This window comes from Rousettus aegyptiacus, unplaced genomic scaffold (assembly GCF_014176215.1).
Source record: "Rousettus aegyptiacus isolate mRouAeg1 unplaced genomic scaffold, mRouAeg1.p scaffold_m13_p_12, whole genome shotgun sequence".
Taxonomy (NCBI): Eukaryota; Metazoa; Chordata; class Mammalia; order Chiroptera; family Pteropodidae; genus Rousettus; species Rousettus aegyptiacus.
The window spans coordinates 76,231,225-76,258,478 of NW_023416287.1; the positions used below are offsets into that span (position 1 = coordinate 76,231,225).

At 51.3% G+C, this 27,254-nt stretch overlaps 1 protein-coding gene across 10 annotated transcripts in view; it reads left to right on the forward strand.

The window, feature by feature from the left end:
* CTIF (cap binding complex dependent translation initiation factor) overlaps window positions 1-27,254 on the forward strand; it is a 249,103-nt gene that overhangs the window by 114,050 nt on the left and 107,799 nt on the right. For all 10 annotated transcript variants that reach the window (XM_036230024.1, XM_016148451.2, XM_016148452.2 and 7 more), the window contains one exon: window positions 14,688-14,764. In XM_036230024.1, the coding sequence (XP_036085917.1) occupies window positions 14,688-14,764 (77 nt within the window). The remainder of the gene's footprint in view (window positions 1-14,687; window positions 14,765-27,254) is intronic.

Sequence of the window (27,254 nt, forward strand, 5' to 3'; positions counted from 1 at the left end):
GGGGCATTCTAGAATCTTTTCTTTCTAGTCCCTACAGCAGCCCTTCTCAAACTTCGACGTGCATACAGAGGGCATGCACATCTGGCCCACTTTCAGAATCCGATTCAGTAGGATACGGGCAAAGCCCGAACCCCTGCGTTCCTCACTGGCTCCTGGGTGATGCTGATGCTGCTGGTCCACGGGCCACACTTTGAATAGCAGGACCTTATAACCATGGGTCCCAAATTTTTCTGCACATCAGAATCACTTGAGGTTTTAAAAGAGAACATGCCAGTCTTCCACTCTGAGACATTCTGATTATATTGGCAGGGATACCAACCAGGCATTTTTAAATCTGCCCAGGCAATTATAGAGTACAGTAAAGTGTAGGAATCACTGCCTTATTATCCAGTGTGAATATAGCTAAGCATACTCTTTGTTTCATCTGTGCTTACCTTGTCTCCCTGCATAGATTACAGACCTCTTTAAGGCAAGGCTTTGTCACTTTTTTTTTTTTTTGAGTGTCGATTGATTGTTGATTGAATATTAGACCAGTAGGTGCTTTACTGATGATTAAGCAGTATTACTAGAGCATGTATGGCCAGTAGGGAAGCATACTAAAGTCAAGAGGGGAACAAAAATGAGGTCTTGGATCTTGTCAGAGCATGGTGAACTGTGTACGGTGCTAGCCTTGGCCGAGGGTGGCTGCCTGGGTGCAGTGGTTTCAGGGGCTCTGAACATGCTTCCTCTTCATCCCCCTCCCCATAGGAAAAAATAAATTCTACAGCCCTCACTCATTCCAAAAACACTATCACTAATTTTTTTGTTTCCCTTCTGGTCTAAGGCAATGGTTCTTAACTTGACCACCCTTTAGAATCACCTGGAGCACTTCTAAAATCTTCGCTGCCTGGGCAGCAACCCAGACCACTTGTGTCAGATCCTCTGGGGCAGGGGACCTGGGCATCAGGGTATTTGACAGCTCCCCAGGGGCTATCAGTGAGCAGCCAGGGATGAAAGCCACTGGCCTTAGGTTCTTATTGTTTGAAATGTAAATGCAATCCCTTTGTCCTCATCTAGGGGGGATTGAGTTTGTCAGGCCCTTCCCTGAAAACAAGTTCAAGTTAGGAGGGGGAGGGGGGGAGCATGAGGATGCTGGGCACCTGTTCATCGTAAGGAATCAGCACCGTGGGAGGCAGTGGGGGGAGGGGGGTGAAGAAACCGAAGGGGGAAGACAAAATGCTGCAAAATTCACTTGGCCTCCCAACAGTTCTCTGGAGCAGGGGTGGGCAAACGATGGCCCGTGGGCCAAATCTGGCCCCCCACCAGTGATTCTAAGTAAAGTTTTATTGGAACACAGCCATGCTGTGACCAAGTCCACGCTATGGCTGCTTTTGCTATACAGCAGCAGAGTTGAGTAGTTGTGACAGAGACCATATGGCCTGCAGAGCCTAAAATATTTACTATCTGGCTCTTTACAGAAAGTTTGCCAACCCCTGCTCTAGAGAATTGACCCTGCATGTACTTCCTAGCTGTAGTTTATGCATCAAGACAGCTGCTCAGAATTTTTTAAACTACTTCTTAGACTCTGTAATTTTTTAGTTGCTCTTAAAAGCAGAGCAGAATACCCTGGTAGATGTCTGAGAATCAGTCCTGGTTGCACCAAGATCAGCCTGGGGGAGGCGGGCCTTGGACGGCCAGTGCTACAGGCTGCTGCTCTCTGGCCCCAGGCGGCTACTTTGGGTTACCCCAGTAGGGCATACAGATGTCACTGTCCTCCCTAAGGAGGCTCCATGTCAAAACCTGATAGATTTAAGAGGCCAGACAGACTGGGCTATGAGTGAAATCCTTTCCTGCCCAAGGAGAGTGGAGTCAGGTTGAGGGGCTTCAGGAGAAAGAGGCTTTGGAGGTGGGGAGAGGAGGCAGGAGATGAGAGCTGTGCTTGACCGGAGCCGAGGGACGGCCAGGAGACGCCCGGAGCCTGCGCTCCAGAGTCCTGTGTCCAGGCTCTCGTATCCCCTCCGTTCCTTCTTGACCCATCACCATGCCCCCGAAAGTAGGTCAGATCACTCTGCTACAGCAACATGGGGGGAACTAGATACCAACTAGGTCATCAGAGTTGCCGGTGCCTAGTGAGCCGGCCAAAGCCAATGGCTGCCCAATTTAAGACAACCCATAAAGACTTTTATGCGGCAGAGAATCCTTAATGGCCCGCATCCACACAACAGAAGGTCAGCCCTGCTTTCTGGGAATGGAACAAGTAATTGAGTTTCTGAAATGGTACATTTCCTGTAGTCAGAGAGAGGTACAACACGTGTTCTTAAAGTGTTCACTTAAAAAATTGATAAGTTGGAGGCAGTTATTTCTTTTACCAAAGATATTTGCAATAGCACTTATAATTTCCTAGTACAATTAAAACAATTTCATACAGAAATTGTTTTGCCTGCGAGCAGCTTCTTAAGAACTCCTCTCTATCTACTACTGCCTTGCGCTCTCTCTTCCTAATTGGAAACCTCCATCAAGCCATGTTCCTTATACTTTTTCCTTTTTGACAATACCTTTGCCGGGGAGGTCCATTATTTTTGCATGATACTGATCATATTAATATTTAGCTTGGCAGCATAGCTATTAGTGACTTAATTTGGAATGGGGTAGAGGGAAGAAGGAAGGTACCCCCAGCATAGCCCAGTCACAGCCACTCCGAATTTATGCTTTCAACGCTGCAACTGTCCACAGAGTGAATCCAGGGGAAACCGTGAGGGGCTGACTCTTTTCGTGGCTTGTTGAAAACTGTGCTCATTATTCGCTCATTCATTTTCTCATTCCATCAACAAATGCTTGTCGAGCACCTGCTGTGTGACAGTGCTGTGCAGAGTCCACTGTGGGGATCTCCTGCTCGAGAAATGCGCCCTCACCAGCTTCCGGGACGGTGCTCGCTGAGGCTCGCGCTGGGTCTCAGACCTGCAGCTCGCGTGGACGTCGTGCTGTGGTTCCATCCCAAGACTCCGAGTTAACGTCTCGAGTCTACCACGCGCCTGCTGCATTTCTTTAAGTCTACTACTTAATCTCTTCAGTCTTCCTTTTCCTCTCCTGTAGAGCAGTGGTCCCCAACCTTTTGGCACCAGGGACCAGTGCTCCTGTGAGAATCTAATGCCTGATGATCTGAGGTGGAGCTGAGGTCGTGATGCTAGCACTGGGAGCAGCTGCAAATACAGATGAAGCTTCACTTGCTTGCCCACGCTCACCTCCTTCTATGTGTGGCCCGGTTCTTAACGGGCCACGGACTGGTACCCATCAGCAGCCCAGGGGTTGGGGACCCCTGCCGTAGAGAATGGATAATAATGGTACCTCCCTCTCGGGGTTGTCGTGAGGTTTAAGTTAGTTAATACATATAAAACTCTTAACTCGGTGCCTGCCTCAAAAAGTGATGGACACGTATTACTGTTATCATGGCTCACAGTCCTTGTGGGCATCATTTAGTTCCTTCTATGGCAAGGAGACTTTTTTTTGAATGTCTTCCAGGAAAACGGAATTGCTCACTCAGTGGAAGGGAGCGTATTTATGGGACAGGACTGGAGGGGAAGGAAAGACTTTGCAGGCTAGCTTCCCCTCATTGTTGGGCCGGCTCATCCACATGGGACTCAGCTCAAGGATGCCCTCACCTCGCCGTCTCCTTCTTTACCTCTGGGAGGGCCTAGGAGGTAGCGCATAGAACCTGTTACGAACAGCCTAGGAGTGTATAAGGCAGGCTTTTTTCCACGTGTGCAAGCTATCTCACACACGTTTTCCCTACACCTCTTCCCCAACTGTTAGTGTCATCAGCCAAGTGGAAGAGTCTCATTGTGCACCTGCACCATGTAAAATGCTATTATAGGGAGGAAACTAAGAGCCTGACAGGGAAGGCAGGACCCTGAGTACTCCCTAGAGTCTTCTGGCCTTAGTCTAGGCAATGGTCCCGGCTGTGATCCAGAATTCTCCTTCATCCCCAGTGCTCTCACACGAGCAAAGAGCACAAATCCGGCACAGAGAACTGGGGCTGAATTCTATTCTGGAATCACTGACTATAGCCTAGGAGGGGCCCCTGAGTGGGACTTTCCTGTCAGTGCGTAATTCCCAGTCACAGTTTGGGTCCACCCACTTTAAAACTTCCTTATGCAGGAGAAACCTTGTTTTGAGTCCCTAAGGGGACCCTACGTACCTCCGGAGACCCTGCCGCTCAATCATCTCTCTGTCTCAGAAGGGCGGGACTCGTGGTCGCACCTTGCTGGCCTCTGTCATTTGTGTGACTCCTCCAGACCATATTTCCCCTGATAGATATTGAGGAATGGGGGTCTAGGTCTTTGTTATCTCTTCATTTTAAGCATTGGGCCTCGTAGTTTTATGTTCAGAGCCTGTGAGGCCATCAAGCTTCCTGGCTTCTTGCAACGCAGGAGGTACTGCCTGGTCGAGGGCGCAGTGTGTGGGCACCTGGGCCCCTGGGTCATCCGTGAATGCTGTTGCTTTACGGTGGATACAGTGTGGATGGTCCAGCTCTGGTCCATCCAAAGTCATCAGTCGGCTTAACTTTTCATCCAACGAGCAATCACAGAGGACTACAGTATCTGAGGCACCCCGGGGCCCACAGAAGTGAAGGAAACACAGCCCCTGAGCTCCTGAATGTGACAGTGAGGTTGGGGAGGCAAGCTCGGAAGCAACAACCTAGTCTCCAGACACCAGAATGGAGTGCCAAGAGGCGTCTGTCCGCTGTTCTGTGTGACCAAACATTAATCTTCATGGGAATTAGGGTGGTTTTGTAGGGCAGAGCATTTATGGCAATGGCAATGGCAGTGCCTGGACAAGACTTCAGGGATGAGCAAAAGTGGGGGAAAGCCTGGAACGAGAAAGATGCACGCACGTGCCCTTACACCTACCGGGTCCTGACTACTGCCTGTTTGTATAATGAGCCGGCAGAGCATGTTCAAGAGAAGCCAGAGCAAAGCCGTTGCAACGTGCCTCCTGGTAGCTTCCAGTGGGGCCATCGCCTTTCTCCTGCTTCTGTTGACTTAAGAGCCTGCGGGTAACAGAGGCCAGCGTGAGGCATCTCTTCCTCCAGGTGTGCCGCGCACCTTGGTTGTTGCCACCATGTGACTTCCCTCTGGAAAGCAGTAAAATTGTGTATCTCTTCTCCCCTGTGGCCCGTGGACTTCTTTGGGACACAAGCAGAGTCTCATTTTTCCATGTCCACGACACATAGCGTGGTCTCAGAACACAGTGGCCATTCTCTGTGTGGAGAGTCATCACTCCCAGGCTGTAGCTGCTGTTCCCAAGATGACCTCTGACCCTCCCCACATACACACAACTGCTCACAAACTCGCCTCCCTCCCGACACTGTCGCCTTCCCTTCGATGCCAGGCCACCAGTGTCGCTCTGTCTTCTCTTGAGCCTGCCCTATGGGCTTTTCGAGGATTTGGTTCTTGCATCTGTTATGGACACATCCCTCGGTTGGGGACCAAAATTCAAGCCGCATGCATCCAGGCTGGTCCAGGCGGCGCAGGCTCTTTCCGGAGGCTGCAGAGCAGAGACGGCGCCATTCCCCACAGCCGTCGGCACCACTCGCGTTTCTGGGGCATCTTCCCGCTGCTGGTCCGGAGCAGCTTCAGTTGCCCAGTGCTCGCAGGACCCTCAGAAGTGCCCCTCATCGGGGGACCAGAAAGCATCTGTCTGCCACAGTTCCGTTCTCACGCGGCTGTCCCTGTGTCGATGAGTAGCAGGGACACCACTGTGGGCCCCGGCGGCCTGCATCCGGTGCTGCCTCTGGACTCTCCGCCCTGGGCTTGTCCCCTGGACAAGGCCCTGAGCCACTTGGTCTCATCTGGTCATCAACACAGAGTTTTAGTCGTCCCTCCTTCACCCTCCCCCACCCACCACAGGCTCGCGCGCGCGCGCACACACACACACACACCCTTCACTGAACTGCCCTGGTTGCAAAGGAAAAAAGCAACACTTTAGTAATTGTTTCCTTTGCACCATTATAGTGTAGAAACAATTTTCTAATGTTTCTGTATTGTTCTTAGTCCCTATCCTTTGCAGCAATGTTCTCATTTATTTTTTCTGTTCATTCAGAAATTATCGAGTAAATGTCATTAGTATTTGACTTACCCAGAGGATTCTTCCTGACGTGGCTACCAATGAAAGGGGGGGTGGGGTGGGGGGCAGGGAGGGTCCCGGTTGCTTTCCATGACTTCAGTGATATAATACGATCAACCACAACAACACCTACAGTTGTGTCATGCTGGATTATTTAGGACTTCTTTGGTTGCAAGTGACAGAAACCCACCTCAAAATACTTTGAAGATGAAAGGGGAATTTCCTGGCCCATGAAATCAAAGGAAGGTTTACATAGTCATGACGAGGAAGGTAGGAGGGACAAATATTTCATCCTTATTTTCCACAAGGAGGAGGAGAGGCCTGGAAAAAATAACTGCCCCGTTATTTTTGGCCACAGAGCTGAGACTCAGGTTGCCCAATGATTTTTTTAGTCAATACCCTTTCGGCTGTTACAATGAGAAACCCAACTTGAAGGAAAACGGAGAGGTGAGTTGTGTTGTCTCAGTGCATCCAGGGGAGACTCGCACATGCCACGATGCTCATGACCGAGCCTCCGTGACTGCGGGACCGTGTAGGCACAGACCCTGGCTGTCAGGTGAATGCCGTGGGCTCCCACCCTGGACACTGCTACACTGGACACTGCAGAGGGTTCATGTGCAATTCATGGGCCTATAGGCGCCACTGGAAGCTGTCCCAAGACCCTGAGCTAAGCTCCTCTTCTAGAAAAATGTCCAGTTCTTGTGGAGCCAGCATTCGGTATGGGATCTAGAGGAGCACTTTTCAGAGCGTGTGGAGTTTAGGTTCCTGATCCAGAGTGCAAGTGAGGCCGGCCAGAGGCAGGGTGGGTGCTGATGACTGAGAGACAGCCTCTGGATTTCTTCCCTGTCTGCTTTTATCTAAGTTTTTATATTGGAGCTCTAGCTTGGGTCTTGTTTTTTAAAAGAATCTCTGCGGATTTAAAATAATAATAGTAATAATTAAAAGCTAGAAAACCACGCATTTAATCATGGCGAGACTGCCCACCCCTCCATCATTCTGAAACCGGACAGCTTCTCTGAATAGATGTACAGCCTCACAATTCCAGGAATTTTAGAAACATTACCTTTTTATTTCAGCTTGGACGTGACCGACACATCCTGCCCACGTGGTACGAGACCTTGTAGGATAACTTCTTAGAAGCTATGAAAAAACGTGACCCCCAGCAGGGGAAAGGCTCCACAACTGAGACAAACTCATTGTCAGAGGAGCTGAACTTGATATTCTTATGTCCCTTTAAGTCGCCAAGTGCTGTGTGGTTCCTTTGTAGCGCTCCGTTTACCCTCAGGAGGTGGGGGGCCAGGGGAGTCCCAGCCGGCTTTGTGGGAGGGTCTGTCCTGCCTCTTGAGGCTCCAGTTCTTCTGAGCCGGACAATTCAGATACTCTGAGTTATCTGGAAGTTTCTGGAGAGAAGGAAGCCATTCGTTTCCATGTATTTAATAGCATTCTTGAGAGTGACAGGAGCCTTGTGGGGGACAGTATGCAAGCTCCTGGGGAGGACAGGGACTGTGGTTTCCAAGAGGCCAGGGCAGAGAGTTACTATCCAAGTGTGACTGGAGCAGACAGGTGTATCAGTGGAGAAAGCAGCGCTTACCTAGTCAGCGGACACCCCCACCTGAGACCTGCTGCCGCCTCACCTCGGCCCAGCTCCTCAGCTTTCCTTTCCAACTTGGCACTTCATGGCTGCACCGCCTCCTGCTACAGGCTAAGTGGCTAATGCTGTTTGTCCAGGTCCCCAAAGCCTGGGAGGGGGTGTCCCTCACACGCATGAGGAAACTTTCCTGTTTCTTGTTTCTCATAACACTCTCTCCCTTTGCAAAGAGCTGGTGTGAGAGAGAAAGATAACAGACCTGTGAGATAGTTAGGCCTGGGTGATTATCAGGCCCAGGGTTAGGGGTCAGAAGTCAAAGGTCATAGAAATGTCAGGAAAACCCCTTGGTGGGGGGAGTGGGTGTGGGGTTCCATGAAGCTGCAGGCCATGGGATCGAGCTCTGTGGGGCACCTCTAAACCTCATCCAGCCAGACAAAGGGAATCACACAGCAGCAGCCGGGGAGCCCCCTCCCCACCAACCTGTGAGCGAAGGGGAGGGCAAGGTTGGCAGCCAGGAGCACCACCTTCTAGTGAGAGGAGGGCAGAGGCTGCCACAGAGGCCATAGCTGGGCATCTCAGAGGACACCGCAAGCAGTCTACAGGACAGACGTGGGGAAGGCGTTGGAACCAGTGCCTGGTGACACCAGCTCTCCATCCTCGGGCCTGGTAGGCGGCAGCATGGGCGGAAGTGGAGCTGCCCAGCTGTGGCTTGCTCTCGGCACCTCCTCCTCTCTTCTTGGGACCCAGAGTGCATGGCTGGGCACCACGGGGTCAGAGGTAGGGCAGGAGAGAGCTGTCTGATGCCCCCAGGGGTTTGGCCTCTACATCTCTGCCCTGATACTGTCGGCCAAGTGACATCACAGTTGGGAGTGGGAGCCTTGGAGCCGCGGGCTCAGGCTGCTGCCAGCCGGTTGGGTGGCCTTGGGCGACTTCCTCGACCTTACTAAACCTCTTCTTCTGTGGAAATGCAAGGGTAATACGATGAAATTGCCTGCTGAGCCCGTAACTTAAACAAAGTCAGCTCTGTTCTGGCAAAGGATGTTCTGTCAGAAAATAACCCTTTTAAAGCACAGATGATTTTGCCCACTTTTCCACGTGTATTAGTTTGCTAGTGCTATAAGAGAGTGCCACAGATGGGTGACTTAAACAACAGGAATTGATTGTCTCATGGTTCTGGAGTTTGGAAGTTCAAAACCAAAGTGTCAGCAGGGCCATGCCCCCTCTGAAGGTGCGAGGGAAGGACCTGCTCCAGGCCTCTCTTCTGGCTTCTAGGAGCTTCTTGCCTTGTGGGGGCATAACGCTCGTGTTCACGTGGCATTCTTTTTATAAGGACACCAGTTATTGGATTTTGACACCACCCTAACCTAGTCTGACCTCACCTTAGCTTGGTCACATCTGCAAAGACCCTATTTCCAAATAATGTCATGTTCACAGCTATCTAGGCTTAAGATCACAACTAACCTTTTGGGGGTACACAGTTTTACCCACTGCAGGGGGCGAGAGGACTATACAGATGGCACCAGCCAGACACTGTGGTCAGGGGCAACACCACTGGCCCTCAGAGCCTGGTACCTCCATTTCCCCCCGCAGTGCCAGACACATCTCCACACGCTCTGCTCATGATGCTGACATCGCTGGCCAGCAGGTTAAGTTTGTAATGTGCCTCCTTCTCTCTCGAGGCCCTGTTGAACCCTTAAGACTCAGCTCAGGTACCATCCTCTCGGCAAAGCTTCTCTGACCCTTCTCCCAAACAGAAGCCCTCCTTCCTTCCTTCCTTGGGGATTCCAAGGCATCTGTTCACCTTCTCCTGTGGTACCTTACTCGTCTGTGCTGCCCTGAGTTCCCAGGCCGAGTCTGCGTTTCTCCATTCTGTTATTCTCCAGACGATGCACCTGGCATTTAATGGGGAAGAACCAAGGATAGACGGGTGGGTGGATGGATAGATAGATGCACAGATATCAGAACAAAGAGGTTCGGCCGCCCTCACCCCACCTGTCCCCTTGCCTTGTTCTGAGCCATAGCACTCTTCATCACTTATCACATTCTCTACCTATTTGTTTGTTATCTCCTTTCACTAGGTTGGGTGCTCTATAAAACAAGCCTCTTGCCTGTTTTTCACTACTGTTTCTGCAGTACCTAAAACAACAATATTTATAGGAGGGGTGGCTGAATGGAGAGGTGAATGGGAGGGTGGATGCATGCATGGGGGGTGGGGAGTCTGTGGCCCAGCGGAGGTGTGTCACTCAGAGTCACCGGGCACACATGCCGTCCTTGCTCAGTGATCTCGTTTTGCCCTCGCACCCTCTACCCTCACCCCCAGACCCAAGATTTGTTTGTTAATAGTTGCCACCTCAGGGGAAGGCCTTTGCATGCCCGGCGTGGGGCCAGCAGCTCTGCCCAGGAATGGGCAGATTTTACATAACGCGTTTCTGCAACCAGAGCAATAACATGCTGCCCCACAATGCTGCGTCCCACACAGTGCCGACCCCCAGGAGCATGCGCGCGTGCGTGTGCTTCACGTGGACTCTGCCAGCACTGCTCACAGAAGGAGTATTATCTTCCCTCCCTCCCTGGAGAGACTTGGTTTACATAATCTACTTGTCTCCCAGGCCCGTTTAGTTATTGAAAGTGGTCAGAGGTTAGGCAGAGGGAAACTGCAGCCAGGACTCAGAGCTGAAGGGAGAAGGCTTCTCACGTGGAGACGTGGAGGAGGAGTGGGCAGGGCCTGGGTTATGCAGGTGATGCTGTGGAGGCACCTGCCTCCCACTGGCAAAACACACAAGCCAGCAGGTAAACCGAAAGGCTGGCACTCCCGTTTATCGGGAGGACTCATACCTGGACCGATATTAGCTGACCGACGTCCACGTGTGGCTCTTTCAAAGCATGGATAGAAGGATTTGTTGAGTAAAGAATTAGAGCAAAGGCCACTTATGCTCTTAAAGGGTAACTCTGACAAAACTGATAACGTTGCTGTTCTCCACTGGGGGCGTATATCCTATCTCAAAAGCAGAGGGACATCTCTGATCGAAAGCCGGAACACTCTCACCCCTGGCCAGGCCAGGAGATACCAACTCATGTTCCATTCCAGATTCCTTATTTGTCACTCTTGTCATTGGGTGCCCCGTGCCTTTCCAGCTCCAGCTTCTGGACAGTGTTTTAGGGCAGCTGTGTTCTAGAGAGTAACTGAGTGAGAGAGGGACACTTTTCGCTGTGGCCGGATCTTTTTATTCCTCTTCCTCCTCCTCCTTCTACACTTCCTATTCTCTCTGCCTGGAATATACTGCTCTCAGATACTCCTCTCACTATTTTAAATTGAGACGTAGGTTATATGCCCTGACCCTTTTAAAGTGTACAGTTAAATGGTTTTCAGTATATTCACAAGGTTGTCCAACTATTACCACTGTCTAATTTCACAATAGTTTCATCACCACAGAAAGAAGTCCCGTACCCCCTAGCAGTCACTCCCCATTTTCCCTCCCCCCAGCCCCTGGCAGTCACTAATCGTGCTTTCTATCTCTGTAGATTTGCCTATTCTAGACATTTCATAAAAGCGAAATCATATCATGCATGACATTTGGTGACTCGCTTCTTTCCCTGAGCGTGACGCTTTCGTTATTCATCTGTGCTGTAGCATATGTCGGTCCTTCCTTTTTATGGCCATATAATATTCCATGGTATGGATATACCGCATTTTACTTATCCAGTCATCAGTTAATGGATATTTGGGTTGTTCCCATTTGGGGCAACTATGAATAATGCCACTATGAACATTCATGTGCAAGTCTTACCTCTCACCAATGACTTTGAAGAACTTTTACCTAGCCTAGGTCAACAGCTAATCTGTTGGTAGATATGTAGCTAAGCACAGAATTCTTTTCCCTCTTTCTTTTTCTGTTGGCTTCATACTTGCCCCTCTTGATACCCAGATAACCTTGTTTTGAGGGAATATCCGCAGCAGCTTAAGTTGTGTGTCACTTAGTAACAACCACCAGCTTGAGTTTGAGGAATAAAGTGATCAAAGAAGGCCTTTCAATGAAGCTTTTATAAATGCCATGCACCCTATTGTTTGCCTGAGTGCCTAAAAGTTCTATGTTAGTGCCCCAGGGAAGGTAGGCCTCATTCATTTCCCTACCATGACGCCAGTAGGCTGGGGGCCCAGGTGGGTTTGTGGGTAGTACCAGCCTTCTGTAGCTTGGATTATTCCTGAGGATGCAGGGCCTCAGAGGTGCAAGGCTTTGTCCTGTCTCTAGGGTCACTTTGTTCTGCTGATTTTTGGCCTCCCACTGTGGTCTGCCAGCCTCAGAAAGAGAACACAGGTAGAACTTCTCCATCCTTCCTCAGCATACCACGCGGGCCACTAGGCCCTAATTCCTTCTGCTAATTCCTTCTGCCTACCGTGACCTGGGCTTTCCATGCCCTCCTCCCCTGCAAACCACCTCTACTGGACTCTCTCTGCCAATACTGGAATCTCCATGAGGACAGGGACCAAAGCAGCCTCGCTCGTCCTGGCACACTCAGCCCTGAGCAGAGTGTCAGAGTCATGGAAAAGACGATGATGATGGTGATGATGATGATGATGATGATGATGAGTGTCAGGGTCATAGAAAAGATGATGGTGACGAGGACAAAGACGATGACACTAGAGAGGCTTATTGAAGTTTACTATGTACCAGGCACTATTCTATGTGCCTTACATGTTTATCAACTCCTTTGACCCTCACAAGAACCTCAGGAGGTTGATGCTGTTATTCCTCCATTTTACCAATATGGAAGCTGAGGCACATAGAAGTCAGGTCATTTACTTAAAGTCACACAGTCATCACGAGGAAGAGCTAGACCGAATGTCACGATCTAGCTCCAGAGCCATTTTGTCAGCACTGTATTTTATATGCATACATGCATAGATATGAATGTGGAAGGACGAATGGATGGAAGCAGAGGTCACAACAGTGGCTTTATTAGAAAGCCCTGAGCAGCCTGACGTGCCCACTGGGCCACACTGCGTCCCAGCAGGAGAGCTCAGACTCCATGCTGAGGTTGGGACACAGGGCAGCTCCCTCCTGCTGCAGCTGTGTGTGTGTGTGTGTGTTGGGGGAAGGGGGGATGGGAGGTGGGCAGAGAGAGGGGGAAGCCAGATCACAAATCAGAACCTAGGACTCAGGCCTGCATGAGGGAAGCTGGCGCCTTTTGAATTCAGGGAGGGCCAAGTGTTTGGACAGCTCCCTCTGCCCCTCCGCCTGGGAACCGAGACCCACTCCAGGCCGCCAGCTTGAGAGGGAGCCTCTGCTTCCTTCCATTGTCTCTCCCGGCACACCCAGTGTGTTCCTGCGGTGACCTGAGGCTTGGAGGGAGGGAATGAGGGAGGGAGGGATGAGGCCAGCCCCGAGCTGGGTCTGGGTGGGAGAGGGGAAATGAGAGGGGAAGACTTGGTGTTTTTCCTTGTTTGTGTTTTGTATTAAGGAAAGCAAATAATATCCTTTGAGAAAACCATTAAACAAAGCACATCCTAAGGCCACAGAGGCCCATTGTGGCTGCTTGGAGCCCGGAATTCATTCATACCTTTTTGGCTGGATTGTGGGAGGCGTGGGGGAGGGGGAGACTATTATTAAAATATATTTTGAAATATGTCATTCCCTTTCTAGGCCAAGCATTCATACACCAGGGTCCCTGTGACCTGAGCCTGTTGCCCTCCCCATGGTCCCCTGGGAAGCTCCCCGAGACTGGCCGTCCCGGCACACCCAGGGCTGCCAGCGTCCATTCCTCCCACCCCCACTTTGGTCAGGAGCTGAGTCCTGAGCCCTCAGGGCCAGTAGGATCCTCAACTGTGGAGCCCAGATCTGGGGGGCTGCATGTTCCCTCTCCATAGAGGGTCCGGGCTGCCAGCCCCACAGAACTGCCTGTCTCTGATTCATTGTATGAACCCTCTGGGCCTCAGTCTCCCTATCTGTAAAGTGGGGTAGGGCCAAATAGACTCTGATTGAACACTGTCCAGCACACTGGGCCCTGTAACTCCCCCTCTCACTCTGTGCATGCCCAAGGTCCCCTTGGGGTCACACTCAGATTGTGGACTCTGAGTTGGCCTGTACCCAGCTGTCCCAGACCCAAGCCACACCACCTTCTCCTCCCAGACCTCCAGGCCCAGGTACCTCTCACCTCTCCCCACGGCCTGTCCGTAATGGAATGGCAGCATTCTCCCTATGTCCCGCTGGAACACACTTTTCTTCTGGGAGAAGGGAGGTGACAATCAGCCCAGCTTCGGCAAATCGTCTGCCTGGGGCCTGGCATTTCTGGGGTTAGACCCGCGTTGTAAGCAGAGGGTCTCTCATCAACTGTAAAGTAAATCTGTAAATTATTGTCATCATAGCAATATAAAAAATACCTAGGATTATCCCCAGTTTAAAATTTTAAAAGGCATTTAGCTTTTATATTTTCCTCCTAACTGCTTCCCAGGAATATAAGGAACGAGGGCCTTGGGTAAAATTGCAAGGGGGTCCTGGGCTCGGATGATGAGGAGACCTGGATCCTAGCACGTTCCCACCACGTGAGGCTCAGGGTTTGCAAGGGGGCTGCATCTCAGAGAAGATATTAGCATTCCCATCATGTCGAGAACATTGATGTTAGAGAAGTAACTTGTCACACAGCCAGTGAATCCAGGATATGGTCTCAGCTCCATGGCAAACTCTGCAAGTCCTTGAACAGTGCATTCACCTCTCCGGACCTGAGCATTCTCATCTTTAATTTGAGTGACTGGATATGACGAAATCTGAAGTCCCCTTTATGTCCCTACTGTTCTTGATCCAGCATCATCGCCTGGTGGGAAATTCATTAACTCTACTGTTTTGCATTTTCAGCCTGGCTTTGGTGGTCAGAGTCAGGTCTTTCCACACGCTCCGTTTCTTTTTGTCACTGATGTAGTTATCACCGTTCGTTCACTCTCAGAAGTCCTTTGGGCTCTTTCAGGAGTTGCTAACAATGTCCCCTCCCCCCAACACCCCAGGGTTACCATCCGATGCCCCACGAAGTGGAGATCGCGCACACGAAGAAGTTGTTCCGGAGGAGGAGAAATGACCGAAGGTAGGAGACGCCATCACGAGCTTCGGGTTTTCTTTTCTTCTGCCAGCCATATGTGGCTCCGTCACTCCTGGCCTGTGTGTCGCTTTACCCCATCACTGCTCACTACCTCTGGTGACGTTGGCACAGTGAGGTTGGTTACCAGTCGGGCGGCAGCGGGTGCACTTCTCTTGGTTGACTCCCAGCGTGGATGCCCTCAGAAGTCCCGGGCCGGTTTTACAGCTCAGGAGAACTGCTCTTTCCACTGACCTCACAGCAACAATACAGTGCGCAGGGGGCTGGGACCTAGCCGACCCGTGTTTTGAGACATGGCCCCCAGGAGCTCTGGAGCTCCAAGAGTATCTGTCTTTCTTCCAACCCAAGTCACTGGGAGTTGTCCCTGGCACTCTGCACTATGCTTCAACAGGTGACGCTGCTCTCAAATGCCTGGAGGAGCTCACTTAAACGTAGGGCAGAAACCAGGATCTCCCTGGAGTCCAGAGTCCCGGGTGATAGCCAGGGGCCAGGAAAATTGCCGTAAGGTGGCCCTAGCAGGAATAAGCAACTGAGGCCAGGGGTCCTGGGAGGGGCGTGCCTTTGTTTCCTTAAAGACTTTCTGACACAGAAAGATCTTCAAGGTTGATTTTAAATGAAAAACCTCAGGTGCAGAACCATGTTTGCAGTATGTGGCCATTTGTGCAAAAGGAGGTGTTAGAGTAATGTTTTACTTAAACACGCATGAATGATTTCGGGATGGAAATATAAAAGAAGGGAGGGAGGAAGGAAGAAGAGCAGGAATGAGGCTTCTGCTTGAGGAATTAAAATGATGTTTTCCTCTATAGGGATTTCTTTTTAGATAAACATGATGGCCTATGATTGTACTTTTAATGAACAGAGGATATTCTCAGGAAGCTAAGAAACAGCCCAGTTGATATCCTTGCTCAGAAACCTAGAAGGGGCAGCTCCGTGAGACCAGGACTGTGGCTGAGCTGAGTCTCTGATTTTTCCTTCCGCTCTCGGGCCTTGAATGAGGACTGTTGGGCAGTATCCCCAGCTCGGGGCAGGTGGAGGACCAGGCACCTGGAATACCTTGTCATCAGCTGGTGGCTTTAGCTGGTCTGAAACAGAGAATGGTAAATGTACAGCTCTCTGGGAGGAGAGCAATCCCGGCTTAGAAATCAAAACTGGGCACTTTTATGCAGTAGCATGAAAAGGGGAGTCTGAGCCAGGAGAGTTGGAGCAAGCCCTGTCCTGGGGTATCACGCTGTACGTGCTACACAAAAGTTAATCCTGGTTTCTGGTTCCTGGCAGAAGGAAGAAGTAGAGAACACCCCTAAAGGGGAAATGGGGTTCACCCAGGAGACTGGGTAGGTGTTGGGGAGTGCAGAGGCTTGGTGTCCCTCCTCCCTCTGCCCCACAGTCCTCAGAGTGTGTGTCTGGAAGTGTGGGGAGTCCCCAAGCTTCTGAATGAGAGGTCACCCTCTGACCTGCTTCCCCGGGCTCAGCATCCAGCTTAACCTTCCCAGCATCCAGGTCCCCACCTCCACTTGTGGGCCAGGTTGCCTCACTCAGCAGGAGTCCTCTGGACCGCGTCAGGCCTCCGGAAAGCAGCAGCATGACCCAGGAATGTAGGAAGAGGACCGCGCCATGCAGGCACTGGGAAGCTGCCCTTCCGCTGGGCGGCCCTCATGTTAACAAATGCCCGGGTTAGGTCAGCACACCTTGCAAAGGATGTGGACCCGGGACAGAGTCCAAAGCCAGGCAATAAAGATGATTAAAGGGATGGAAAGTATGTCCTGTGAGGAGAGGCTCATGGACGGGGCCAGGGATGAGGAGGCTGCAGGGGAAGAACATTCACGCCAGTAAACTCATGAAAGATTTATGCGGAGGGCTGAGGAGCAGCTGCCTCCACATTTAGAGAGACCCAAACGAGAGGAAATCAGCTGAAATGGAAGGAGCGCATGCTCAGCTGCACCAAAGAGGGACTCAAGGAACAAACATCTTGACCATCAGAGGTCAGACTGCAATTCAGGGCAGCAGACATGGGTTAAGCGAGTGGCCATGTGCGGGTCGGGGCGTTCTGTCTTATTCCACAATCTGGAATGCTACGGTACAATCCATCACTCAGCCGTCATGGAGTCTCCAAGCATGGGCACTTTTGGGGGAAGAGCAAGCAGCCAAATAGTTTAAAGACCTCATTGTCTGGAAGCAAGAAGCCAACACCAGAGGCCTCCTGTGTCCCTATCAGTGAATCGTGTAATTTTGACATTTGAGGAATGGCTGTAGAATATCGTTATGTCAATCTTAACCTTCCCAGCTATTGATGGATAGTAGTGGCCTTGCTAAGCCCCAAACCTTTGTATTTGACCTTGATATCTAACACTTTTGTATAGCAGGTTAGCTTTCCTAGTATTGGAGGCGTAAACCACACCACGAGGCTTGCATTCCCTCGGTGACAGAGGGATTGCTGAGCAGAATCAGGTTTGGTGGCCAAAGGGCGCCACCAACATGGGCATCGTGCCTCCGGCCTCTTCCTCTGTTGTGGGGGAGAGCAGGGACTGTTTTCCCATTTAATAGATGAGATAACTGAGACCAGGGATGCGAGCTAAGCAGTGGCAGAGCGGCACTTGCCTCTCCTGACTCCAAATCTCTCTCCATTTTGGCATCACAACCTCAAATGGACATTGGACCCAGGAAAGACCGAGAGCAGGGAGCTTGTTCGATGCCTAGTCGGAGTGTGGCTGCAGTGTCACACGAGGGGAAACGGCCTGCTCCCTCCTCATGGTGTTACTGTGGCCCTTGCTGCTTTTCTTGTCAAGTTTTTGAAGCGCGAGACACATGCTCTGGCATCAGACACTGGATGTGAACCGCAGCTCGCCACACCCTCCCCCGCCCCCACTCGCTGTGACCTGAGCAAATCGCTTCGCACCTTGAAAACTGTTTCCTCTTCTGTCAAGTGGGTCTGCTAACTGGGAGGCTTATAGGAGCTAACCCTCGGAAGGCACCTGGAAACGTTGTTAGCACCGGCGCGCTCCTCGGATCAGACGGGGCTCGAGGCTCTCAGGGAACGCTGGAAGGTGAGAGCCGAGTGAAGATGTCTGCAGCGAGGGCGAGCTGTCATCCCGCGATCCCAACAACTTCTGGGTTCGCTTGCGAGCCCGGGGAGCTTTGCCTCGCATCCCCTGCAGGGCTCTCGGGATCAGTCGTCCCTCCTCCCGGATCAGCTTTTAAAGCTCTGCCCCCACTGTCGGGGCTGGTGGGAGAGGATGGCCCCTCCGAGCAGCTTCTGCAGACTCTGCTCCCACGTTCCCTGGGCCACTTCCAGCGTCTCTGTGATTAAAACTGAATCGTGGATGTCTTTTCCTCATGTGGCAAAAAGAGGTTACGCTTGTGAACAATTCATAGGTTTCTCCTTAAAATTGTTCTCAAAACTTGGGCAACTGGTAACCACTTATTTATTTTGGGAAACTAGTCAAAGATGTTTGCTGCTTTCAGCTAAAATTATTCGTTTCATGGTGTGAATGTACCAAATGAGTATTTCATGCATTCCTCAAGAGCAGTGTGCCTCTGGGTGCTGTCCCCATCCGAATTGGAGACCTGCTGACTGGAAGTGGGGGCCGCTGAGGTTTGTCTCTCACCCCGAGCCCTGCCCACAGGACGGAGGGCAGAGGAGCAAACTCAGAATAGGGTGGAGTCCTGGCCACACCCCCGACCCACTGCCTTTGCTGACCTTGAGTGAGATCTCACCTGGGGTGGGGGGATTTTCTCTACTCCTGCCCTGCCCACCCCTCCCCACCCGCTGCTCCATTTGAAGAGATGAACAAACTGAGACAATGAATGAATGTCTGTGGGAGTCTGTGTTCCCTGGGAGGCGGACTCTGGGATGGAGATTAATGGGCAGGACACATTCTAAGGAGTGCCCTTGGGATCAGTACAGCCAAAAGGAAGGGAAGGGAGCAGAACTGGGCAGAAGGACAAGTTGAGCTGCAGTGCAGTCTGGGAAGTTCTGACCCTATAGGCAGTTCTAAAGTTGGGGTGACTCTTTAGAGTCAGTTCTTTATATCCCCATGTTAGATGGTCATCGGATGGGGCTGGAGCATGACCTTGGTCGGGCTGGGAACTGTCTTAGCCCAGGACAGTTTCCCTAGGGGCAGGGTGCTCGGGGGACACCAGAGAAGTGCCTCCCCCTCCCAGGGTCTCCAGGTGGTACAGTGGGGCCACATACTAGATGCCTCAGGGTGAGAAGCTCCTCCAGCAGCTCTTGTTACTTCTGTCCAGCAATTGACCATGACTGCAGCTTGGTGTCCTCTAATTGTAAAATCAATTAAGAATCTCACCCGCCTTCCCTTCCTCTGCTAACATGTGCCTAAACTGTCCTTGGGTGCCAGACTCTTTCTCTAGGAACAAAATTAGTGTCGACCATCAGATTTGATGTGCAAGCTTTCTGTGACATCATCTAGGTCACTGATAAAAACAAACAGGACATCTGGAATTAGTGGCGATGGGTATGCCACTTTGTGAATATACTTTTTTAAAAAAAATCCTGAATTATGTAATGAAAAGGGTAGATTTTGTGGTATGTGAATTATATATATATATATATATATATATATATATATATATATATCTCAATTTAAAAAATTTTTTTAATAAATAAGACTGGTCCCAGGATGAGTTATACAGCAAGCCCTTGGAAACACTCTTTGAATCTTGATATTTGCAGGATTCCCCAAATGTATCAGGCTAGTAACCCTTTCAAAACAGGACGTAGATTTGCTCTGGCTGTACCTTGGTCTGTGTAAATCTGTGCTAGCTATTAGTGGTTACATTTTTTTTTTTCTAAATCATCTGTTTGGGAATCTCTTTGGTAAAGACAATATCTATATTTTTCTGATTTTCGAAAACTGAAGCTGTATGCACATAACTACATTCTCTGGCACTTTGTTCTCCAAGATTCCTCAGACTTGGTCAGGGGCCATTCATGACCTCCACAAAGAGTTCTCTTTCTCTGAGCATCATTGCTCCATCCCTCAGACAAGAAGACCAGATCTCAAAGCACCCATCTCCCTCCCACAATGTCCTCCTAGGCCCTCAGCATCAAACGGTTGCTCTAGCTGGGTCTGCCTTTCCTGGCCCAGAAAGCAAACCTTTCTTTCAGCCAACCCCTTAATTTTACATCATTCACCCCATCAGCAGCCTCACACTTTTCTCTCCTCACTTTAAATACAAAAATATAATTTTGGAATTGTCATCAATTCTCGTTAAAACCACTCCTTGACACATCTGACAACTCTGCCTCACACTTCAGTGGCCATTACTGGTTACGGAAGACCCTTATTCCATCCTGGAAGCCACCTTGCCCCTCCTCTTACTTCTGGGCTTATGGGCAAGGACCCCGAGGGTGTCCAGTGCCTCCTTAAACCCTTCCTCTAAGTCACAATTGCTTCCTGTTCCCTTAAGCACCTCAGATTACTCCTTCAGTCAGGAGCGATGACGGCGTCCTCTGAAGATGACTGAGACCCAGATCTTCCCACCAGGAGCTGAGCAGGAATTCACCTAGTTCAGAGCCTGACGCCGTCGGTCAGTCAAGCACCTGAGTTGTTCAGGTAGCGCTTCTGGAAGTACAGTCGGTCCTCCTTATTCATGGATTTCGTATTCGCAAATTCTCCTGCTTGCTAGATTATATTTGTCATCCCAAATCAATACTCACAGTGCTTTTGCAGTCATTCATGGACATGCACAGAATGGTGACAAATTCGAGTTGCCTGACACACACGTTCCTCGCTGAAGTCGAACAAGGAGGTGCCCTGTTGTCTCGTTTTGGCTTTCATACTGTGCCCTTTGGGTGCTGTGTTCGATGTCATGTTTTTGGCCTTTGTGTGCTTTTCGTTGATGAATTTGCTGTTTAAAACGGCCCAGAAGCGTAGTGCTGAAGTGCTATCTAGTGTCCCTAAGTGCAAGAAAGCTGCGACGTGCCTTACGGGGAAGATACGTGTGTAGATGAGCTTCACTCGGGCATGAATGACAGTGCTGTTGGCTGTGAGTTCACTGTGAATGAATCAGCAATAGATATTAAATAAGGTGTCCTTAAAAGAAATACACATAAAGCAAGATCATATTGATGGGTTGGAGAAAATGTGGCGAACAGAGGCTCCCAGGAGCCTAACCCTGTATTCCTCCTGGGAGCCATGGTTCAGTAGTCACTAATTCAGTGTCTGAGGGACTTCATAGAAGATACCTAACACGAATAACCGGGATTGACTGTGCTTGCTCTTTCAAACAGGGAGAGAGAGGCTGGAGGTAAAGGAGTATGTTGTGAGTGATGGGGTTTCGGGCCTGAGTAATTTAACTTGTTTGGGTGGTGGTAGCAGAGCCTGGGGGAAGGGAAAGGCAGCAGGAGACATTTCTTCTACCGGTTGTCACCTGGCTTGGGTTTCACCAAGGACACCACTGCTTTATTTACCCCATCCTGGGATGGCACTGTCCCTGAAGCTCTCTAGACGGCTCAGCCCTGCGGTGACCATCATTGTCATCTTGTCATCAGGAGCCCAAGGGACAGGGAGACAGATCCACACTCCCATTGCCTGTGGTTTGCCTTTATATCCCAGCAAGGAAATTGCCCTCATTAAGTCCCTGCTAAAGATAGATAAGAAAATGGGACAGGCAAACCCCCACCTGGCAGGCAGCCCTGTCAGATTCTAAGCAAAATGAGTCAGATAGGAATTATTTTTAGGCTTCTTCTCCTCCTTCCCCATACCCACCCCGAGCGGGCTCTCTTGGAAAGAAGAGCAGCTCATTTCTTGAAGCCAGATGCCCAGGTCCGTGTTTGATTGACATGCAGGCCCTACTACGCCTCGGGAAGACCCCAGCCTTTGTGCAAATCATGATGGCTGGATCATCCTTTGGACAATGCCCGCCTTGCCTGCTGCTCCTGGGGAGAACAGGTGCCGAGAGGCCCCTGCCGAGGCTGGCCCACAACCCACCTGTGAGTGACGTGCCGTCCCTGAACCCCCTGTCCTGCCCCTCTTTCCCGGCACATGCTTCGTGCTGCGGACCTGCTCTTAGCCTTGCACTTTGTGGGAGAGAAAACACAGTCCTGGGTTCCTCTCCCGGGGAAGGACCAGCATGTCCCTCGCCCAGGACCCACATTTGCGTGGGGGTCATTTAGTGCATTTTGGCAGAACTCCAGGTGCTAGGCCTGCCCACCCTGCAGTGGGCATCTCCCAGTCTCGTGCCCACTGCCAGGAAGCAGAACATTGATCCTCCTCATTCACTCTCTTCCTCTTTTTCCAGCTATTAGGATTCATTCAGACCCCACAAACCCTAGGGGGCAAGGCAGGGGGGCCTGGTGGTAAGGAAGCTGCCTGAGGAGGAGGCAGGGGGCACATGCCTAGCAGCCAGGAGGGCCGGAGGGGTGCTGACTAGGAAACTGGCCGTAGAGCATCAATGCCTCTTCCACTGGGTCTGTGCTGCAGAAAGGAGGTAGCGTGGACACGAGGAACCAGCTACCCGAGTTGGTTTAATTACTCCTTTCAAGGGCATAGTCTCTCTTTTTCTGAAATACTGGGCATTTGGGGGTTGGATTACAGATGTTAACACCCAGCCCTTGCTCCCTTGCTGGAGCAGACAGAAACAGGCAACTCTGAGGGCCCCGAGTAACTGGACCTCTGTACCAAGTCACATAGCCTTCCCTGGGGGCGGTGTGTCTGGTGGGTAGCCCAGGGCCTGGGCCAGGCTCACTGGGCTGCAGGACCAGCTCATCCCTCACCAGCCAGTGGATCTTAAGAAAATAAGGACCCTCACCATTATTCTCACTATCCCCAAGAACATGGATGTGCAACCTGCAGGGACGTCAATAGATGACGTGTGATGGCAGGTACACGAGAAGTGCCAGCCCCGTGCCCAGCTCCAAGTACAAGCACGAGTCCCCTTTCCTTCCTGACGTTCCCTCCTGGGCAGTGTGCAGGGCAGGAAAGAGTGCTGGACCAGCGGCTATGGATCTAGGTCGTTATCCTCGTGGTGTGGCCCAGGGCAAGTCCCTTATATCCGGGGGGAGGGGCCACAGTTTTCTCAGATATAACCTGGAGTTCCTGACGCCAGCTCTCACATGTATCGGGGAATGCAGGGCTAAAGATGAAAAAGAACACTTCCCAGGAATATTCCATCTCTTAGCCAGCTTGGGAAAGGCAGACTGAGAGACGCTCCAGAGGCCAGTTGGGGCTCTCAGTGCAAATAACCAGTGCCTCCTTGTATCTTCAGTCTAGCCCATGGGCCCTCTCCAGAAAGTTCCAGAAAGCTGGCCATGTCTGCTTCTTCCATACACACCTTTCAGGACCAAAACCGGCCCAGGTCTACAGCCTTGGCACCTAACCATACCTGGCTGAGCCCGTACTCCCAGCATTCTGGCTGCCTGGGGCTGAGGCCACCTTACTGCATCCCATTGGTTCTAGGGCCTTCTCGCTGGACCCATGGGCAAGCCCAGCCCACCCTCCATCCCACTGCAAAGACAGCGATTTAATTAGCACTTCCGTGTTCTGGACACACTGAGCCCTTTACGAATATCGGCTCATATAATCTTCCCAACAACCCTAGGAAGGAGATACTGTGCTCGTTTTCATTTCGAAGATGAGAAAAGTAACTTGCACACGAAACTGGAGTAAGTCGCGCAGAGTTGCAGAGCTGAGAAATGGCTGAGCCTGAGTCTGGCTTCAGAGCCTGTGTCCTCAACCGTTTCTGCTGGGAAACTTGCCGCCGTGCCCTCCTCAGCGTGCTCGGCCTCCCTCCTCCGGGGCCCTCACCGTCTTGTAAGTCACGCGAAGGCGGCATGGGGGCGTCTGTTTTCAGATGGACTGAGAGGAAGGTTAGCACGTGATTCAAAGTAATGAATGAGTGGTGAGATTGTAGACAAACCCGCCCGCCCTCCCTCTCCCTTCTTCACCCCTGTACCAGGTTGGTCACGCCTGGAGATCCTTTCCCAGGTCCAGCTGATTCACGTGTGGGCATACTTAGGAAGCCCCTCCAACAGCCCAGAAACTTCCCAGGTTTTGGGGTCCCCGCCCAGTGAGAGGAAGGGTGGCGTGTGTTCTAGAATGGTGGGCAGCTCTCAGGGGAAGCCAGCCTGGTAAGGGACACTTCCTCCAGCTGCCAGCTCCCCACAGTCCCGAGAGGACAAGCCCAGAGCACCAGGGCACCCTCCACTCCCCAAGGCTCCCCAGGGACAGAAGCATAGGTTTTAAAAATACCAAGGAGCCTTCCTGCCTGAGTCAGCATTTACCCTGAGCTCCGAGAGTTATTCTGAGTCTTCCCAGTAATTTAAGTTTAGCCGTTTATTCCAATGCGTGTGTTTTAGGGAAGCCAGGGTGGCCTCTGTTATGGTTTGGTAGTATTTTGGGAGGCCCTGGTTTCCAGAAGTGATGCAGAGGCTCAATTAGGCAAGGCATCAGCAAACAGGATTAAAATTACTCAAGAAGACAGGCCCTTGGGTCCCCGGAGGTGATGCCTGTGCTGGGCGCCCAGGGTGGTGTCCCCTGCCTGCCCAGTGGTCCTCTCTCAAGTGGCACTTTGTATCACTGTCTCCAGCTCTCCAGCAGGCATCTCAGTGCCCTTCGACATGCGGAATGGATGGAGCTGCTGGTTCTTACCAAGTAGCCCTGGACAGACGGATGGAAAGACAGACGGCCCGAGCACCAGTGGCAGACAGGCCCACATAGGTGGACACGCAAACTTCTCAGCAATTCATGGGAGCTTAAAGCTTACAGTCACCCGCACATTAATGCTGCACAGGTTTTTGGGGGAATTATTAGACAGCATATAACCTTCCGAATAGAGTTTCAGAGCCTCCTACCAGCACCAGCCATATCCCCCAGGACAGGACTGCCCAACCCACCCTCTCCCCACCTCCCTCCTGCACTATCCTTGCTCGCTGTGCTTCCAGACCCCAGTCTTCTTGGCTCCTTAAACAGGCCAAGCTGGTTCTCGCCCGCACACGGCTGGCCCCTCTGCCTAGGACCTTCCTCGCCTGACTCTTACCCTTGCATCTAGCTCCCTCTCCTCTTACAGGTTCCGCCTGCCCCACCCTTCACTATCCAAGCTCTTTTTAATCCTCCCTTGATCCTCGTCCCTGCCCTTACACACAATTGCTGGGATGCGTCAGGCCTGGCACAGACCGAGAGAGTTCTCCCCGCCACGCTTGAGATCCCTGACTCACCTGGAACAGAGGTAGCAGCTGCGGGATGTGGGGATGGGCGGGAGGCCCAGAGTATGCAGGACACTCGTGCGTGGGGGGTGGGCGAGCCCCGTACCCCGAGTCACCTCTCCAGGCGAACAGATGAGCCCAGAACAAAAGCAGCCAACTGAGCCAGCATTATCCACAGTACAGCCCTTCCTCAGGGACAAGACTGCCCTTGAGTTGTCTTCAAGGAGAAGAGTCCGTGGACACAGAATCCAATTTCAGACTTGGTGTTTGTCAGGACCGACACTAAACTCAGGAAACACAAATGTGCACTCAAAACAAAGATGAGAAGTGTTTTTAAGGAAGAAAAAAGTACTGTGTGGAGCTGTGCGCATGTTTGGTCTGGTAGCCGAGTGGCCACAGCAAGCACATGTTCCAAACTGGATGGGTGCACCAGGGCCTGGATGGCGTGGCCTGGCCTGGCCACCCCGAGCAGGAGACCCCGTGCCTTTGAACGGTGAGCAGTAGCCATGGCTCAGAGAGCCTGGTCGGGAATGGGGTGGGACAGACAGAGGGCAGGATTCTGACTTTGCCCCCATGTCACAGAAAGTTGGCAATGCTTGGTCAGGGGTCGGCCAGGGAAGGTGATCCTTAGGGCCTATTCAGCAGGGCCCGTGAAGGCCAGCTCCCTTCCAGGGCCCTCAGGACATCAGGGGAGTCTTGGGCGCCCTTTCCTAGCTGAAGCTCTCTTATATGTTTACTGCGATGCTTACTCTGCACACAGTTGGGAAAACCATCTCTGCCTCCTTGTCCGCCTTGCCTCCCACTGCCTTCAGTCAGCTCCTGTGCACACAGATTTATTGCTCTTGCATCCCATCTTATGAACTGGGGTTTCACTGATCAATCTAGACTTAATGGGTCACTTTGCACTTTCACTGGGGTCTTCAGTGATTACCCAGAGTTAAGAGAATAATTCAGTGAGGTGAGTCTCTAGCACATGAGAAGCCAGTATGTGTGGGGGGTTAGAGAGGGAAGGTGGATGGGGTTGTACTTTTTGAAGGCAGAACTTTTAGCTCCTCAGAGTCTAAAACCGTGGCACTTTAGGCAAACATCCTTTTCGCTCTACCTTCATTTTCTGGAAGTCACATAACACGAGCTACTACAGGGCCCTCGTTCCAGCTAAATGTGTAGATGGCCCCTCGGGCGTGATGACCTGCGTAGACTTGGCTTCTTGCTAGATGTGGAGCCTCCACGGCATGACTGCGCCTCTCTGAGACGTGTTTCTCTAAAAGGGGACATCTACCTTCCAAGACTGTTTTGCAGCTCAAATGAGATGACACCCTGAAAGCAGGTAAAATGCCAAGGGCTGTACAGGTGTGAGGACTTCTTGCCTGTATTTGTGATTTTAGTATACACATGTCTGTATTTATAGTTGTGTGTGTGTGTGCATGTGTGTGCGCATGCACACGTGCGTGTGTATCACTGCTTTAGGGACCTTGCCAGTATCATTTCCAATGATAGTTTGCTGGAAATGGAGCTTTGCCTCGGCATTTGTATTGGTTCTCTATTGCTGCATAACAGATTACTCCAAAACTTAGAGCTTAAAACAACAAACATTTATTATCACACAGTTTCTGAGGGTCAGGAATCCAGGAGCAGCTTAACAGGGTCTGACACAGGGTCTCCCATAAGACTCGGCTCAAGCCGTCGCCTGGGTCTGTAGTCATCTGAAGGCTCAACTGGGGTTGGAGAATCTGCTTCCAGGTCCACCCTCAAGATTGTTTGCAGGTCTCAATGCCTCACTAGTTTTTGGCCCCAAGGTGGACTTCTTCAAGGCCGCTCATGACAGAACATCTAGATTTTCCCAGAGTATGATCCAAAAGAGAGACAGAGAGACAGACAGTCGGGGACCACAATGGAAGGTACAGTATTCTTTATAACCCAATCTTGGAAGTGACATTCTGTTGACCACACAGACTACTTCTGGTGCAGTGTGGGAGGGGACTACACAAGGGTTGAATCCCAGGAGGCCGGCATCTTGGGGGCCATCCTGGCGGCTGGCTATCTCTGCCCACCCTCTTGCCCCCAGTGACGCACATTCCTCCTGCACGCAAAATATACTCGCCCCTCCCAATGTCCCATTTGATGACAGCATCAGCTCAGAGTCCAGAATCTTGTCATTTCGATCATGTTCACATATGGATGAGACTCTTTGGGTGCAGTTCCTTAAGTACAGCTCCTCAAGTATAGCTCTTTCTTGATCTCTGCCCCCCCATACCCAACATACAGTTGTAGGACAGGCATAGGGTAGCTGCCATAGATACCCCTGTTCTAGAAGGGGAA